Below are 17,942 nucleotides of genomic sequence, written 5' to 3'. Positions count from 1 at the left end.
TGCCCTCTCTTCTCAAAGAACTAACTGTAGGCTAATGAGAGAAAGCATCCTTCCAAGGAGTTAAATACAATTTGATCCTTATTATAATAAAGGTATTTATAGAATAACATGGAATACAAAGGCTGAGTATTCGGAGAAGGCTTCACAGGGGAACAATGAGCTGATGCTTGAAGCTAATTACCTGAAAGTAAGAGGGGGAAAGAGAGAAGGAAAGGCATCCCAGGCAGAGAAATACAATATGCAAACATGTTGATTCTTCCAAATGTGGGTGGAAAAGGAAATAAGTTCACAGGGAGCCTTGAGGAAACTTCTTGGGTGGATGTAGTAGGATCCAAGAAATGGAGTTTTTCAAACAAACCACCACCAAAACAGAAGGCCAAATAACATCAAGTTAGAATCACCTGGGGATCTTATTAAAATGTAGATTCTGATTCAGTACATCTGGGACGGAAATGCAAATTATCAACAGGGGGTCAAAGCAGAACAAACCATTTTGAAGCCCTGGGACAAGCACAGAGATCTTGGATTCACTCGAGTTCTGTTTGATGCTAGCTATGTAGCAGTGGGCTGGGTGGGCCATGTAACCTTGGGCAAGTTACATATACTTTTAAATAGATTTATGGACTAAGCCTCAGTTTCCACAGCTGTGAAATGGGTGATATTTTATAAGAATTAACTGTTCGAAAAATGTTAGCTATTATTATTTTCCCCTAAGACTACTCTGAACGGATCACGGTAACCATGAACTATCTTAGGCAAGAGAGTGTGTATGACTGTTATGCCTAGGAATAAAATTTCATGTTGAATAAATCTATTAAAAATCAAATTTTGTGTCCACAAGTACTTTTCCCTATGCTTCCTCTCCAAAGACCTCAATCACTTTTGTAGAAATAGCATTCACTTTTTACTTTTCAAAATAGACTTCCACTATGAGACCCTTTTTTGCCCCACTCGTACTGGAACAGAAATTTGAAGACATATCTCCTACAGTGAAAATAAACCCCAAGATGGAGCCAGACCACCTCAAATGGGTTTAGAAAGGCATGAATTCTCCACATTTAAAGGACCGCCATGAGTTGGAATTGACTTGACGGCAACTAACAACATCAGCAACAAAGCACTATGGTAGCCAAATGCAGAATCCAAAGAAAATAAAATTCTGTTATATCTGCCATTTTATGCAGTAAAACCAGAGGGTAGAAATCCACCCTTTAAATTTCTAAGTGCACCAAAAATTTTTCTTTAAACAATGTTCCACCTCGATATCCCATAGGCATCTTGAACTCCCATTGAAATAATCACTGTGCTTGCCCAAATTATTGAAATCCTTAACTAAGAAAATAGGATGACCATTTACCTGGTCATATTCATCACCTCCTTCTCTCATTTCTCCAATCCACCTTGCTATCCCTTTTCCTGTTGCTACTTTACCGCTCAGTTCATGCTCTCATGAGTTCTGTCCTGATTAACTCCAATAACCCTCTGGTTATTTGTTCTTTCATCCAGTTGTACTTTGCTCCAAAATGACACCGAATGAGTTCTCAATAGTTTCCAGTACTGTTGATTGGCCAATCATACTAAATCCTCTATATCTAGGCCCAGTCAATCTCTCCAGACTTACCTTTGGCCACTCATCAATATGTGGAATTCCTTTGGCTCAGCCATACCAAACTACACATAACTCTTCAAAAGACACCATGTTGTTTCATATTCCTATGCCTCTTAACAACACATGCTGTTTTTCCTGCCTGAAACTCAGTTCCCCTAGTTCTCCATCTACCTAGCTACTACCTGTACTTTAAGTCTCAGAACAAGCCTACCTCCTCTGCAGAACCTTCCTTCAACCACTATTCCATTTTGATGCTGCCCCATGCGTGCCCTGTGGCTCCGTTGAACACACTCCAAGAAGAGTATCTATCATAGGATTTGTGCATGGTGATTTACTTGTTTCCTTCCTTACCAGGATCTACACTCCCAGAGGACAGAGAACTTAGTTCTAGAGACTCATACCTACATTGATAGGTATTCAATCAAACCCAATGGACTTCTTTCTAAAATTTATTCTATACCTTCTTGCAAATGTACTCTTAATATATGTCACTTTGGGGTGACACAGTCATCATTATGAACTTTACTTTTTTAACTGAACTATAAATCTTCAGTGTATAGGAATATTTTTCACTGCACGAAATGAGCCCAGACTCTGGTTACTGGGTCTGATTTCTACACAGTTTCAGTCTCTCAGCTTTCTAGCAGACTATTAGCTCTGACTCCTAATCATTACCATGCCCTCCGATAGCAATTTGATGCTTCTTTTATTTGATGTTGTTAAAGCCTTGAGCTGGAGAACCAGAAAGGGAAAAAAAAAGCTCAAATAATAGTAAACAGCCTCTAGATCAGGGCATGAAGGTTTCCTCATAAGCAAAAGTTACTAACTTTAAATGCACTAATTTTGTGATATGTACTTTAGTTGGTATGAGATCATTTTTACCTCCGTCGAAACAAAGATTTTGATATTGCAAGAAAGGAACCATATGTCCACAGGCAATCAAATAAAAATAGCAAATACAAAGGAAAATCCCTTACCTTGGTTGAAACCTCAGCAATCAAGTTCTGCTTATTTGGGTCCACAAAATCCACAGACTGACCTTCAAATTCAATCTTCCCAAGCATGGTACCCTATCAAATTAAAAAAATAGACAGTTAAAAGTGAGCTACAATGAAGGCGTTGACAGGATAAAGTCACAGGGACTTAAACGGCTGCTCCAAGACTTAGATGTCTTTATAAATAACTACTCCTAATCATCAGCAGCGGATCTTCACCTTCTCCAACTGGAAGGATGAAGTAATTTGCAAAGTACATTGTGGGAAATACAATCAGTATTACTAGTGCTGTGTCAGATGCCTGGGATAGGCAAAGTCAAAAGGCACAAGAATCTGGGTCTCCAGATTCCAGGCAGGTTTGTATTGGAACGTGTAGAGTACCTATTCCTTAGTGCATATGACACATAGATATTTCATGGGAGAGGTGGACACAACAATATGTCGAGAAGAAAAAAGAAATCTAAAAATTGAAGAAAATTAGGGGAAAAAAAGGCAACATAACTCCCTTATGATACTAAAATTAATTCACACACACAAAAGAACGTAAAATCCAGGGCTTGGAACCAGTTCACTCCAGCTCATTTCCACTCCAGATATACTGAATCAATTTACATTTTAACAAGATCCCCAGGTGGTTCTTCTGTATAATTTCCTGGGAACTTGTTAGAAAAGCAAATTACCAGCAGGAGTTTGAACCAGACTGAACCGTTTCAAAGACCTGGTGAAATCCTACATAAACCATAAACTTTGAAGTGTGATGGTGAAAATGTTTATGGCTTTGGACATGTTAATGTCCAAGTGTCCCTAAGGGTAGAATTTTAAAGAATATTTAACCCTTTATGAAGTTTTCACATATTACCCTCACTAGCTGAAACATGGTAAATGTTTATTAGCTGCATTTTGAGATTTACATACTTAACAAAGAAATATAAAACTTACTAACAAATAAAAATAAGTTAACTTTGATCTATTTGAGAAGATGGTATGTTATATATATTTAGTAATCAAGATTTTATTAAGGAAAAAAGTTAAAATAATTTATTGATTTGCCTTTCTACTAATAAATTGTTACATTAAAGGACATAGAAGGAATCCTTTATCTTTTAAACTTTTTCCTTAGCAGAGAAATCACTTGTGACCATGTGAGCGAGGGTAGAAAGTGCCACCATGTAATTCAGACATGATTGTCATATAAGCACTATTGTTAAAACAGACTGCTGTCTCTAATTCTGGGAAAACTAACTAGAAACCATCTTTCACCTCCTCAAACTGGTTTGTTCCAGTTCAAACCTCTGCTGAGAATTTGTATTTCTAACAAATTCCCTACCGAGAACTTACATTTCTGCCCCAGATATACTGAATCAGAATCTACATTTTACCAAGATCCCCCAAGTGATTCATATGTATGCCTTTCTGGGCACTTATTAGAAATGCAGATTCTCAGCAGGGGTTTGAACTGGAATGAACTTTTTTGAAGCCCTGAATTCATGGTGGTCTGCACTTACTTTTAGAATCCAAGCTGCAGAATCCCTGTGACTGTATTTATGAATTCCTTACTTTGGAATTTGATTCTCAGTTCTTATTTTCTTTTTCTTAAAGCATGGTGGATGAAATACAATCTTACTTTTCAACCTTAGCCTAACAGAAGTGAAAGTACACTATATTTTTAAATATGAATAAATATGAACAAGCACCTCGTAATCAAATATAGTAGGCAAAACTACTATTTAACAACCTGTGTTATGCAGATGACACAACCTTCCTTGATGAAAGTGAAGAGGACTTAAAGTATTTACTAATGAAAATCAAAGACTGCAGCCTTCAGTATGGATTACACCTCAACATAAAGAAAACAGAAATCCTCACGACTGGACTAAAAAGCAATATCATGATAAATGGAGAAAAGACTGAAGTTGTCAAGGATTTCATTTTACTTGGATCCACAATCGACACTCATGGAAGCAGCAGTCAGGAAATCAAAAGTCTCATTGCATTGGGTAAATCTGCTGCAAAGACCTCTTCAAAGTATTGAAAAGCAAAGATATCACCTTGAAGACTAAGGTGCACCTGACCCAAGCCCTGGTGTTTTCAATCGCCTCATATGCATATGAAGGCTGGGCAATGAATAAGGAAGACCGAAGAAGAATTGATGTCTTTAAATTGTGGTGTTCAAAAGTATATTGACTATATCATGGACTGCCAAAAGAGAGAACAAATCTGTCTTAGAAGAAGTACAACAAGAATGCTCCTTGGAAGCAAGGATGGCGAGGCTGTCTCACATACTTTGGATATGTTGTCAGAAAGGACCAGACCCTGGAGAAGGGCATCATGCTTGGTAAAGTACAGGGTCAATGAAAAGGAGGAAGACCCTCAATGAGATGGATCGACCCAGCGGCTGCAACAATGGGCTTAAGCATAACAATGATTGTGAGGATGGCACAGGACCGGGCACTATTTCGTTCTGTTGTGCGAAGGGTCGCTATGAGTCAGAACCCACTCGACGGCACCTAACAACAACTATTTTGTATGTGCTAAACTATTCAACCAAATATTGAAAACCTAACTGCCTTTGATAAAAGGACTGTTCACCTTAAATTGGCATATCACATGAACGAATTCCGTGTGGTCTTGTCAAGAGTTTTCTCTGATCATTAGGTCTGACTACCTTTTATTCAACCTGCCAAACATGCAGCCTTAATCAAATATCTCAATTTTATTCCTTCCCCACCCAGGTAGCCTCATCATTTTTTACTGCAACCATCACATCACTAGGTTAAGAAAATGCAAGAATTTACTAGGGATAAAGAATCTTACTAGCATCTATTCTCAGGAAAGTCATGGGGGAGAAAATAAAAGCAGGGGTAGAGGGTAGAATCGTTTCACAAAATCTCACTAGTTTCCTTTGGCCATGGTTATGTGTCCATGTCCTTAGTTTCAAAGCTGCTGTTTCTTTCTCTTTACCGAGATCCTGTGTCAATAAATATTCAAACAAGAAATCTACAGCAGATCTTCTTGAAGAATCTGTTTCATAGATGTACTTTCAAATTGTACCATGTATATTATTTTTTATGTAACATAATTCAGTGAGAAAACTTTCAGTGTATTTGGAGAATTTAACTAAGATTTGTGAGGCAGAGGTTCTTTTTTTTTTTTTTCTGATTTTAGATATGAAGGCTTCCAGTAAGGGAAACAAGAAATAGTGTCAATGTCTTATAACAAGAAGGAGCAAGCAGGTGGTGATCAAATATTCTCAGAGGAGGGGTCAGATGTTACAATGATGGGATATGAAAGCTCAGGTAAACTCTCTTTTTATCACTTTGGTCATTGGTACAACCCCAAGAAAAACAATGTCATTGAGGCAGCTCGTTCTGTGTTTATCTGGCACACTCTCGAAACATAACTCACTAATTTCACAGATAACACCTTTAGGAGGAACAAGCAGATAACAGCACCAATACTGTACATTTTGGTTTCCATTCTTCAGCAAGTAGGTATTCAATTTAGACAAAAGTGTTATGCATGCAGTTACCTTCTCCACTTGTTCCACTAAAATGAGTCCTGTCACATGAGCTGAATTATAAATGCCTAGACAGAGTATTCTATTTCCCTGGGTTAGAGGTGGCTGGTACAGCGAGCACATAGAGGGCACTCAGTAAACTCCTGCCAGGGGAATTAATCTCAAAAAAAAAAAAAAAAAAATCTCAAGGCCATCCAGTAATGAACATACCAATCAAGTATTCAGTCTTGAAGATTACGTTAGAAATACTAAAACAAAAATTACAGAGATCCACACAGCAGAAATGGCTGGATTCATTCCTTTATATATTCACAGATCCCTCAGGCCCTGAGGGGGCAAAAATATCTGTGAAGAAGCACAGATTTGGCTAAAGATGGTGATCGTACCTTATCCCGAATTATTTTAGTCAGCATTCTTGTATCCACTCCATAAATTGCTGGGACCTGCAAGAAAAAAATTGTAGTCACAGTGAAATTGGAGGAAATTAGATTCAGCTACTGTTTTCAAGCTACAAATTTAGCCTCATCTATCTTCTTGAGCAGTAAATAATTTTCCCACTCCTTCTTTCCTCTGACCCAGGGTGACTGTGTTGTCAGAACACGGTAAATTGCTTCTCCACTTTGGCACTGGAGTCTTCATATCAAGGCCCTTACTAGTAATAAAAAGTAAGAAATTCTGAACATCAATCTCCTGCTACTGCAGTTTTGTTACTTTTAATTCAGGATGTTAAATAAGCAGCAATATATACAAACATATATATACATAATGAAATCTGTGATCTTCCTAAGTGACCATATGTAAATCATACGCATATCCAAGTGTTGAGCTAAAATGTTCCTGGCATAGTATAGACACTCAACAAATATCTCTGAAGGACCTTATTGAGTAGTCAGGCAATACTAAAACTTGCCCATCCTATGAGCCGATAAGATGACACAGTTTCTTTGAGGAGATTGGTTAGAAAAAGATGTGGTATATTGAAAGAGCAATGAGTTAAGAATCCCAAAACCAGGTTCTAATTTCTGCTCTGCCACCAATAACCTGAGTGATTTGTCCTCTCCTGTAATTAGAGGCAGCTGAACTGTTTCATAGCTTAGACTCTTTCCTACTCCATGCTTTGGTGATCATGGAAGATTCAAAGTACATTTTAAAAAAACAAGCTAACAACAAAAGGTTTACCAATAAGGAAAGCATGGGTTAGACTTATACTAAAACTATTAGGTCTGACCTGAAGCAGCTATATAATATCATAGCAGCTATAATATCATGTGCCCTAAATAACACAAAGGAACCATTAAAACTAATAGTACCATAAAATAAGGAGTCTCCGAATGACCGTTACAGGAATTAACTGTCTTGGTAATGGAGGTAAGTCCAGATAATGATTCAGAGAATACAGTAGTGGCCCAGGAGATGATATAGATGCCTTCTTCTCTCATTAAGATTTAGAAAGAATGAAAACCAGGAAGCCAAGATCAAGGTTTTTTGATGTGGCAGGAGGAGGCAATATTTAGCTGTAATACATAGATATTCATTGAAAAGGTAGAGCTCTTTGAGAATAATATCCTGTCAGTTACAGGCTCATCAGTAATTCAACAAAAAGCAGCTGCAGCAACACTGGAGATGAAGCAAAATCTAGCAGGTCAGTTGATTTTAAGTACTTGTAGCACTCAAACCAAAAGACTCCTCTTATTTGGATTAGAAAATAATACTTAAAGTAAGAAAGGTATCAGATAAGGTTTCATAAAATGTTTTTTCTTTATTTCAAATGAAGTTATAGCTAATTGTTTACCATGCAATGGTTACAGTTAGCCAGAAGAGACTTAGTCATAATCTGTTTATGCTCACAAGTAACTAAAGATGAAGAAAGTATCGTATGAAAGAATTGCAGGAGCTGCACAGTCACACTTGAACCCATGAAGCAAGTTACATAAACAGATCCCAGATAAAGGAGGGACCTTAAATTGCTCAAGAGAGTAACTTCAAAACTAAAATTTTCTCTACTCCCTTTACCAGATGAGATATGCTACCGAGCATGTAAGAGTGTCACCTAGTGGTTAAACTGAGAATAGGTGGTACTTTTTTGGGTAAAGGTTTGGAAAAGGGTAAGCCCAGATAGCTCTGCCTGCAGTAGAAGAAATATCTCTCTAAGAGAGATTCCAAATGAAATAATAATAATAGTAGCAATAAAATAGAGCATCTGTATTCATCGACTGTGAACCAAAAACTGTACCTCATCTGCTTGGCCCTTTCAAATCTACATACACCTTGCCAACTTTCCAAGGGTACCATCAATCAGTCCTTAGTTGATGCTAGATGCCTCATCATGTTTCTCACCTTCTCTTCCTGTAGCCATTGCCCTAGAGTCTTGGTAGCCAGCCAGTGGTTGTAGTCATTACTGTAATTCAGGACCAGCAAACCTGCAACCTAGAAAGACAAACAGTTATTTTAAGGTGTGATCACAAAATATTTTCCAACTTTTGTGATTAGTCTTGAGAGTTGATTTGCATTTTTAAAGGCTTTATTAAGTCCACTGATGTAAGGCTAAAAATTTTGGAGGCTTAAAGAAAGAAAGCTAAACAATAATTTTGTCTTCATATGTATTTTTTTTTCTCTTAATTATCATATGAGGGACCAGGCTTATCTGGCTTGCTTAGTTCCCAGACTAAGTTAAGGTAGCCTTCTTGGCACCCTGTAATTAGAGGCAGCTGAATTGTTTCATATCTTACACTCTTTCCTACTCTATGCTTTGGTGATCATGGAAGATTCAAAGTACATTAAAAAAAAAAAACAAGCTAACAACAAAAGGTTTACCAGTAAGAAAAGCATGGGTTAGACTTATACTAAAACTATTAGGTCTGACCTGAAATTTACCAATAAGCTACTTAATAACTAGTTGTGTAATGTACATGAAGTATAAAAGTTTGTTTGTTTGTTTTTTAATCTACACTTACGGGAGGCTGAGCACTTCATTAAAATTTTTGGGAAATGTTGAGAGCTTAGCTAAATGATCAGAATAGGGTGGTGAAAAGAAAAACAGAGAAGAAAAAAATAGAGTGAGGAATTTGGAATACAAATTTTCAAAATTGTTTATATGGCCCACATTCCTAAGATGTTACCCAAAGTTGTCTTGACTAGGAAAACTTCATGTATTTACTTTCAAGCAGTCATATAAGCTATCATTTATTCATCCCCTAAAAAAGATTAGACTAAAAGGCAAATTGCTGGTACACTGTTGATTACCAAACTGATTTTAAAAGATGACTCATCACCAGTTCCTTTACCATGTTATTAGGACTTATAACAACATTTTTCCAAATTTTAGCCAACACATTAAGAATGAATGCAAAGTGTTCAGAGAAATATTCTCAAAATAATGTCAAGCTAAAGATTATTCTCATATACCTAGGAATGAGGTTGAGAACATGAGTGTAATTTTTTTTTCTACAATATCAAGGGGGCAACTTTGCCCTTCTTAGATTCTTAAAAAGGAATCAACTATATACTCCCCACATTGAGACTATTTAAACTGCCTTCTCTGTTACTACCTTAATGCCATCAGACTCCAAATATTTGCTCAGTCCCAGTTCATCCAGTGCAGCAGTGTCAGGGGCTCCACCATTCCCAATGATAGGATTGGCCATTGTGAGAATCTGTCCCTTGTAGGCAGGGTCAGTGATAGCTTCAGAGTACCTGGATAAAGATGCCAACAATTATCAACAAGAAATTTATAAAAATACAAAACTGCAATCTACATGCATGCTCTGAATTATCGGGCTCTTACAAACTAGAAGACATAAAGTTAAAATCCCACAGACTTATCTCCAGATTTTAGCAAATCTAGGGAAATTTCCTGATACAATATGGACATTTACATCATGATATGAATGATATGAAAAAGAAAAAACAACTCAGAAGTATTAGAGAATATTCCCATACAATTTTCATTCCTTCAATTTCTTTCATTTTTTTTAATTCCTTAAAAAAAAAAAAAAACCCTCCATAGTTTCTCTGTTTAAAGTCTCCAGATATCCTGAAGATTCCCCTAGCCTACCAGATGTCTCTGAGTCCAAAGTTTCATTTGCAGTTGAAAGCTGCCATTTCCAGCAAAATATTAACTGTCAAAAATTGGGAAGTTATTTTTAAAATATCTTTTAGAATACTGGAGAGTATCCTGACTGTGATGGTGGTGGTTGCACAGGTGTATATATTGATTAAAATTTATTGAACACTTAAAATGAGGGTGTTCAATTATGCAAAAGTATGCCTCAATAAAGCTGGTTTTAAAAATCTTTTCGTTTTAGAAAGTAATATATAAGTTTGGGAGTTATTATCAGCTTAGAAAAAAAAAATTGTCCCACAAAAAATACCAGAAGCATCTCTGACTTCTAGGTTAAAAGATTTTGAGTAATTATTTTAAAATAATAATGTAGAGCTAGGGAGCAATGCGGGAAGGATTTATTTCAAAGTTTTGAATATATATATATATATATGTGCATGTGTGTGTGTATGTGTGTAAAATAAAACTTAAGAAACATTATTTCCATAAATACCAGGGGCTATCTACATTTAAAAAAAAGGGGTAAATCGGCTGCAAAGGACCTCTTCAAAGTGTTGAAGAGCAAGGATGTCACCCTGAAGACTAAGGTGCACCTGACCCAAGCCATGGTATTTTCAATCACATCATAAGAATGTGAAAGCTGGACAATGAATAAGGAAAACCGAAAAAGAGTTGACACCTTTGAATCGTGGTGTTGGTGAAGAATATTGAATATACTATGGACTGCCAAAAGAATGAACAAATCTGTCTTGGAAGAAGTGCGGCCAGAATGCTCCTTAGAGGCAAGGATGGCGAGACTGTGTCTTACATACTTTGGACATGCTGTCAGGAGGGATCAGTCCCTGGAGAAGGACATCATGCTTGGCAGAGTACAGGGTCAGCAGAAAAGAGGAAGACCCTCAACGAGGTGGATTGACACAGTGGCTGCAACAATGAGCTCAAACATAACAACGATGGTAAGGATGGCACAGAACCGGGCAGTGTTTCGTTCTGTTGTGCATAGGGTCACTATGAGTCGGAACTAACTCGAGGCACCTAACAACAACAACAACAACATCTACATTTATCCTGTGCCCCAGAATGTGTTTCAATTCAGTCCTCCTCGCCCCCACCCCCCTTACATTTTCACTTTCTGCTGAATGAGTTAAACCACATCTTTCATGTGGATTACTTCTGAAAGTGAATTTAGGTGCTGAGGGGGACAGAATCGACAACCTTGAAACAGTAAAGTTCAGCTCAGGCAGCAGTCAACATGAATTCTTCAACCCTTTCCAGATTAGCTCCTATCAGAACTAACTTTGTCAATAGAATGCTTCGTCTTTTGGCTCAGCTCTCCCTAAGGTGACTAAAGTGCTGCAGTATTTATCCACAATCCCCATCAGCTAATTTCTCAGATGCCTCTCCTGTCAGGAACTAATCCGTTTTTAACCAAGTTTTATACACAATATAAATGCATTTCTTGAAGATGAAAACAAAAGTAACTCCCTTAATTATCAACCACCTCACTGAGTGAGACACATAATGAATGAAAGCATTTCTCAGTGGGAAGCAGGGTCTATGGACTAATCTTACAAATGAAGGCCTTCTTCTACATCAAAAAAACCTTTAATTAATTTAATTGTATTTCCCTTTCTTCTTTTTCTGCATAAAAGAACTGGCCATCCCCTTTAAACACGTGCTCATAATACTCTCTCCAGTAAATGAATAAACACAGCTTTTTTTTTGTCCGAGAGTACTACAGTGTCGGAGGCAAATTAATCCATCAGGTCCTGTTTGCCTTTTGTGATGTGACAAGATTTATTACCAGTAATCTATCACAAGAAAGAAAACTCTAGTGCCCTCCATCATTCTGATCTATATTAAACAGTTGTTTGCTGGCAGGTATATTAACACAGCTAGTAATTAGTGCTGTCGAAAAGCTTAAATAATTACCTTCTGAAGCAAAACTTTGCAAACAGGTTTCATACACTGTAATCTAATGTTTTCACCAGTGAAACTACTAAAAAAAAAATTATCTGATATTCTTCACACAGAGAGCCAAGAGTTTAGAGAAGGATGTATATTAATATAATGAAAGTTCGGTCAGTCAATTATCTTCAGCATCAGCTAACCCAATGCTTCCTTGTCTTCAAAAGTTTCCTAAAAAGTATATCAAATATTTTATAGAAAGGTTAGTCTACTGAATCTCTAATGGAAAAGTCTTGAAATGCTTAATCTACTTATTTTTAAGACTCAATTTTTTGAATCCCCAGCTATAAATTACTATCTAATCCAGACCCATCACTTTTTACATGAGGAAAGTAGGATTTAGAGAGATTACGGTAAATGAGTTTCTCAATTTCACATAATGATTTATCATTGAAACTGAGACCAAAACTTCAGCCTCTTGGCTCCCAGATGAACAAACATTTGTTGACTAGGTAAGACCAGCTACATAATTTCTATACCAACTCTTGCCTTAGTTGTTATACATCTAACAACAGATTTTAAATGCTAAATGGAGTAACAATTGATAAATCCTGAAAACACTGTATCCGTGTACCTGCTCTCCCACTGATTATTCTAAAACAACAAATGTATCTGCTATTGATCCTTTCTTATTAAAGTGCAAAATTATATAATATACCAAACACATACTTATCTCCTCACAGTATTTCAAATTATATGTGCAATGGTGACTCTTAACTTTCTTTAGTAATGGAAGGGCACTACAAAGTGCTACCTAGCCTCTCTCCTGCCCCAATTTTCACCCTATTCAGAGTCATCCCTCTACTTGAGAAGCCACTCAGTGAACCCATATAAACTGTGCCCTCTCAACATAAATTGCTAGAATTAATGTTGTTCTTTCTTTCAGGGGCCCATCAGAGTGGCCACATTCTCTTTCATTTACAGCAGCAGGGAGTTCACGTCTATACTCCTTTCGGGATGGCTGCAGTAAGCTATGCACAAGGCACCATGCAATGTCAGGACAATATGTAATCTTGTTATTGTGGGGTGATTTCAAGTTCCCATCATGAGTAAGCTCATCCAGTTATTTTTTTACGTAGAGAAAGAATAGAATCCTGGAATAGAAGCATTACTTACCCCCCCAGGCCAGTATTAAAAACCACTTCACCAGCAACCGAGGATGGATGGCCAAAGGAGTAACCTTTCATCTTAGTTCCATCTTCCAGGACAATATGCGCTGTCTGTGCCTAAAGAAACAGTTTCATAAATCTTATCAGAATACAAAATATAAAGCACAACTAGTCGGAAAAAAAACTCCAAAAGTACAACACTCAAGCATATTAAAAAAGTGCATAACCCACCCGCTGCCATCGAATTGATTCTGACTCATACCCACCCTACAGGACAGAACACAACTGCCCCGTGGGGTTTCCAAGGCTGTAAATCTTTACGGAAGCAGACTGCCACATCTTTCGCCCACAGAGCAGATGGTGGGTTCAAGCTGCTGAACACTTTAACCCCTGGGCCACCAGGGGTCCTTAAATAAGTGCATAGTATATCGAATGACACCATACTGCCCAAATTTGGAGTTACTCTCCTAATACTTGTTACTTTTCTTCAAATCAATGTCTTTTGTCACCGGCAAGTGTTGGGTTTGGTTTTGCTTGAGAAAGGAACAGAAGTATGTCGATACATCATCTGTTTTAAGAGTGTTAATAGAGTTATTGACAAGCCGGAAATACTTCAACTTAGCTGAAATGCTATGTGTCTATCTTCTCCTCCATAATATTCCTTAGCTTTGCTCAAGCATAGCTTTAAGGCAAGTTTATGAGTTTGCAAAACATCCGGAACTATAGCACACAGGTCATCAACATTTTTTTTTTTTTTTTTTGCTCAAGCATAGCTTTAAGGCAAGTTCATGAGTTTGCAAAACATCCGGAACTATAGCACACAGGTCATCAACAATCTGAAGCCCAGAGCTAGAAGGAACATCCCAGGTTTCCTACCCAGTCGCGTCCCGGAGAGCTGTGTGCCTGATGGAGCTGCCCCACAGGCTGCCCTCTCTACAAGGGTTCTATGTTCAGGAAAGCATCGAAACTTTACTACCCTAATAACACTGATACAAAACCTCCTACGTAGAGGCACTGCATAACATTCTAAAAGCATATCCTATTTTGTTCTTTATTACATAGTTAATTATATCCATGTTTTGTTCCTGCTTTAGACTACAGGCTTGCTGAGTTTGAGTACTTTGCCATATTAATCTTTGAACCAGATTCTATAAAAGTCTTGGCTGAGAAAAGGGACAATTAGAGAAATTTATCTGAGAAGCAGCCATCATCCTTTCATCATAAATTCTCTAAATTCTATTGTGAAAACAATGTAGATATAATTCCCAATTTTCATAAAATTCAGGAGACAGAGAAATGTATTAAATCTTTAGGTACAAAATCTAGACATTTTAGGAAATGCTATAGGACAAACTATTTGGTTTCTTCAACAAATTAATCACATGGAAAATCAAAAAAAGCTAAAGAGAGAGAAAGGAGCCCTGGTGATGCAATGGTTAAATGCTAGGCTACCAAGCAAAAGGTCAATAGCACTGGTTCAAACCCACCAGCGGCTCCTTGGGACAAAAACCTGGCGATCTGCTCCAACAAAGACTGATGTTGTTGTGTGCTGTTGAGTGGATTCCCACTCATAGCACCTTACAGGACAGAGCAAAATTGTCCCACAGGGTTTCCTAGGCTGTAATCTTTATAGGAGTAGATCTCCTAGTTTTTTCTACCACAGAGCCACTGGTGGGTTTGAACCACTGACCTTTCAGTTAGCAGCTAAGCACTTAACCACTCTGCCACCAAGGCTCCTTCCTGTAAATATTAAACCCACTGCTGTCAAGTCAATTCTGACTCATGGTGACCCTGTAAAGATTACAAGACATGTAAAGATTACTGCCTAGGAGACGCTACGGGGCAGTTCTACTCTGTCACATAGGATTGCCATGAGTTGGAATCAACTTGACACCACATAACTAGAAGAGATAGAGAGGGAACCAACATATAAACCAATTGCAACATATAGGCCTTAAATGAAAAGCAATTAAAAAAAACTATGAAGAAAAATATCTTTGAGATAATTGATAAAATTTGAATAATAAATTGACATTTGATGATACTAGTATTGTGGTTCTACTCTTAAGTGTCATTTTTTTTTAAGATATATATAGGGATATTTAAGAATAAAATAATACAATGTCTGAGATTTGCTTCAAAATAATCTGGGAGGAGGGCTAGGTAGGGATATAGATGAGCCAAGTTTGGCCATGAGTTGAAATTGATGAAGCAAGAAAGATTGTCATGCTATTCACTCAACTTTTGTATATATTAGAATCTGTTTGAAATAAAAAATTAATAAGAAAACAAGATGGAGCCCCAGAAAGTTCCTCCTTACGTGTATCATTAATTTAACCCTTACAGAAATGCCTTCTTCAAGCTAATAATATTCCCTAGCTTCTATAAAGGCTCACTACAAAAAAATAGCTATTCAAGTTTGCTGTTGAGATAAGGTTTTGTTTTATCCACAGCCTTGGAACCAGTGTTTGAGGTCTCAAGCTTGGCATTTTATCTTTAAATAGTTACTGTTTGCCTTCTAGCCATTAAACTGAAAAAGCTTTTGGCATTACTCAGTACAAAGAAAATCACAATAACTAATCAATTGAGTATGAGCAAAGACAAAACTTCCCTGGCAGAGATCGACTTCACACAAAAGTTCTGAATTCGGCTTCTGTATCTAGAATCGCCACCATTGCAGGTCACTTCTTCTAATAACATGATATTCTTATTCTATTTTAATTTGTCAATTGTTATTTGTCCTACTTATAATTCAAGACAGGGATTGATGACTTTAGAAAATAAAAGTGATAATATTTAGTGTATTTCCCAAACTACCTATCATAGGCTATTCAGATATCTATGGTGATTTCTCAGTAGGTATGTGATTGTTGGTAAAACACCCCAAGTAAGTCTGACATGTCTCACTAGCTGAAAATCTTTGATCCAAGTAGTAAAACTTCACTGTCAAAAAATATTTTTTACTGCAAGTATTCTTTTCTGTTCTTAAGGAAGTCATGTGTAGCCTACTTGCTTTTACAAAATAGAAGGAAGGAAAGAAACATTTTCTTAAACAATGTGTAACTTTGATGGAACTAACTATACTTAATTGGCAAAGTTTGTACTGAACTGTGAATTTCACTTGTTTTCTATATACTCGTTTATCTAAACCCTGCTCTGAACCAGCACTCCCTAAAATATCACCTTTGTTTCTGTTTTTGTCTTGCTTTTCTCTAACCTCTTCTCATCTAAGAATTTCAAATTGTCTGCATCAGACACCATCTAATTATTTTAAAGAAAGGTAAAAATTAACAAAAACAAATCCAAATCCAACTGTTGTTAGTCTGTTCCTACAATTCTATTTGTTTTTGTTTTGGGTTTTTTTTTTTTTTCTCTTCCTCTCTGTGGGACTAGTTTTGTACTTTGCTCTCCTCCTTCAAAAGATATATTTGAAGAGACATTTACTGTTGCCCGAAATAGTCCCTGAGATTGTATTCAATATGTCTTTTTGCTCCTTTAATTATGGTTTTTTTTTTTTTTTTGGATAGCTTTCATAGATCTTCCAAACCTCTTTTCCACTACATATTATATTGTTACAAGGCTCTATTTATTGCCTATACTACCCTTTATGTTCCTCTTAACTACACTGGCCTCCAACGAGCTTAAAATGATGAGTGCCAATTGACTTAATCTATGAATTCATGGAGGAACTCTGAACGAAAAGCTATTATTTGGAATCCCTTTTTCTAGCTAACAGTTCCCCAAATGCTATTTCATTCCACTGAGTCAAAGAGAAATCACCTTGTTATCATCGTCAGATATTTTAGTCGCTTCAGTCCTATGAGAAAGAGGTCCATAGCCTAGGAATTGGATTACAATATTAAGTTATAATTTAGGTGCCTACTGTCAGAGCGCTTTGATACTTTGAAAGCTGAAAGTATAAAGGAAGCTTTAATGAAGAAAAGTAGGTAAATTTTGTAGATGTCAGAAAAAGTTACCAAAGGATTCTGTAAATATAAGTTCTATAAAATAAAGAATCTCTATCATGACAAATATCAGAGCCCTGGTGGTGCAGTGGTTAAGAGCTCGGCTGCTAACCAAAAGTTCAGCAGTTCAAATTCACCAGCTGCTCCTTGGAAACCTTATAGGACAGTTCTACTCTGTCCTATAGGGTAGCTATGAGTCGGAATTGACTCAATGGCAATTTTTTTTTAATCACGACAAATATGTTTAATAAAAATGTATATGCCAATAGGATAGTTTAGGCATTCAATTTACAGGCATCATTGAGCTCCTACCATGTGCCAAGAATCTTGCTAGGCTCTGGAGATACACAGATAGATGTCCCCAGTCCCCCTGTTTAGTAAAGTAATTACATATGTGCATGCATTGTAAAACAGAGGAAACCTCAAGAAGAGTATCACTGAAACACCCTGGAGACACAAAGATAAATAAAATATCAGCCTTTCCTTTGAAAGCTTTCTCTTTAATAAAAAGAATCCACCCTTTCTTTTTCATCCATGCCTTAAGTAATAAAAATTAAAAAGAAAATTCATGTCAAATTTTGAACTTAAATATAAAGATTTCTTCAAGTCTTTGCTCATCTTCCTGGCAAGGCCTACCCTGATATCCCCACTTAAAATTGCAGGACATAGCACCCCCATCTTCTTAGTGTGTTCTATCTTTCTTCACAGCACTCACTGTC

At 36.9% G+C, this 17,942-nt stretch overlaps 1 protein-coding gene across 1 annotated transcript in view; it reads right to left on the bottom strand.

Moving 5' to 3' along the window:
• CPS1 (carbamoyl-phosphate synthase 1) overlaps positions 1-17,942 on the bottom strand; it is a 132,474-nt gene that overhangs the window by 94,732 nt on the left and 19,800 nt on the right. The window contains exons 2-6 of the mRNA XM_049888995.1: positions 13,266-13,375; positions 9,670-9,814; positions 8,459-8,548; positions 6,508-6,564; positions 2,587-2,679 (exon numbers count right to left, since the gene is read on the bottom strand). Coding sequence (XP_049744952.1) covers positions 2,587-2,679; positions 6,508-6,564; positions 8,459-8,548; positions 9,670-9,814; positions 13,266-13,375 — 495 coding nt within the window. The remainder of the gene's footprint in view (positions 1-2,586; positions 2,680-6,507; positions 6,565-8,458; positions 8,549-9,669; positions 9,815-13,265; positions 13,376-17,942) is intronic.

The sequence above is a fragment of the Elephas maximus genome, chromosome 6 (assembly GCF_024166365.1).
Source record: "Elephas maximus indicus isolate mEleMax1 chromosome 6, mEleMax1 primary haplotype, whole genome shotgun sequence".
NCBI lineage: Eukaryota > Metazoa > Chordata > Mammalia > Proboscidea > Elephantidae > Elephas > Elephas maximus.
This window is presented reverse-complemented; position numbering and strand designations above follow the sequence as displayed.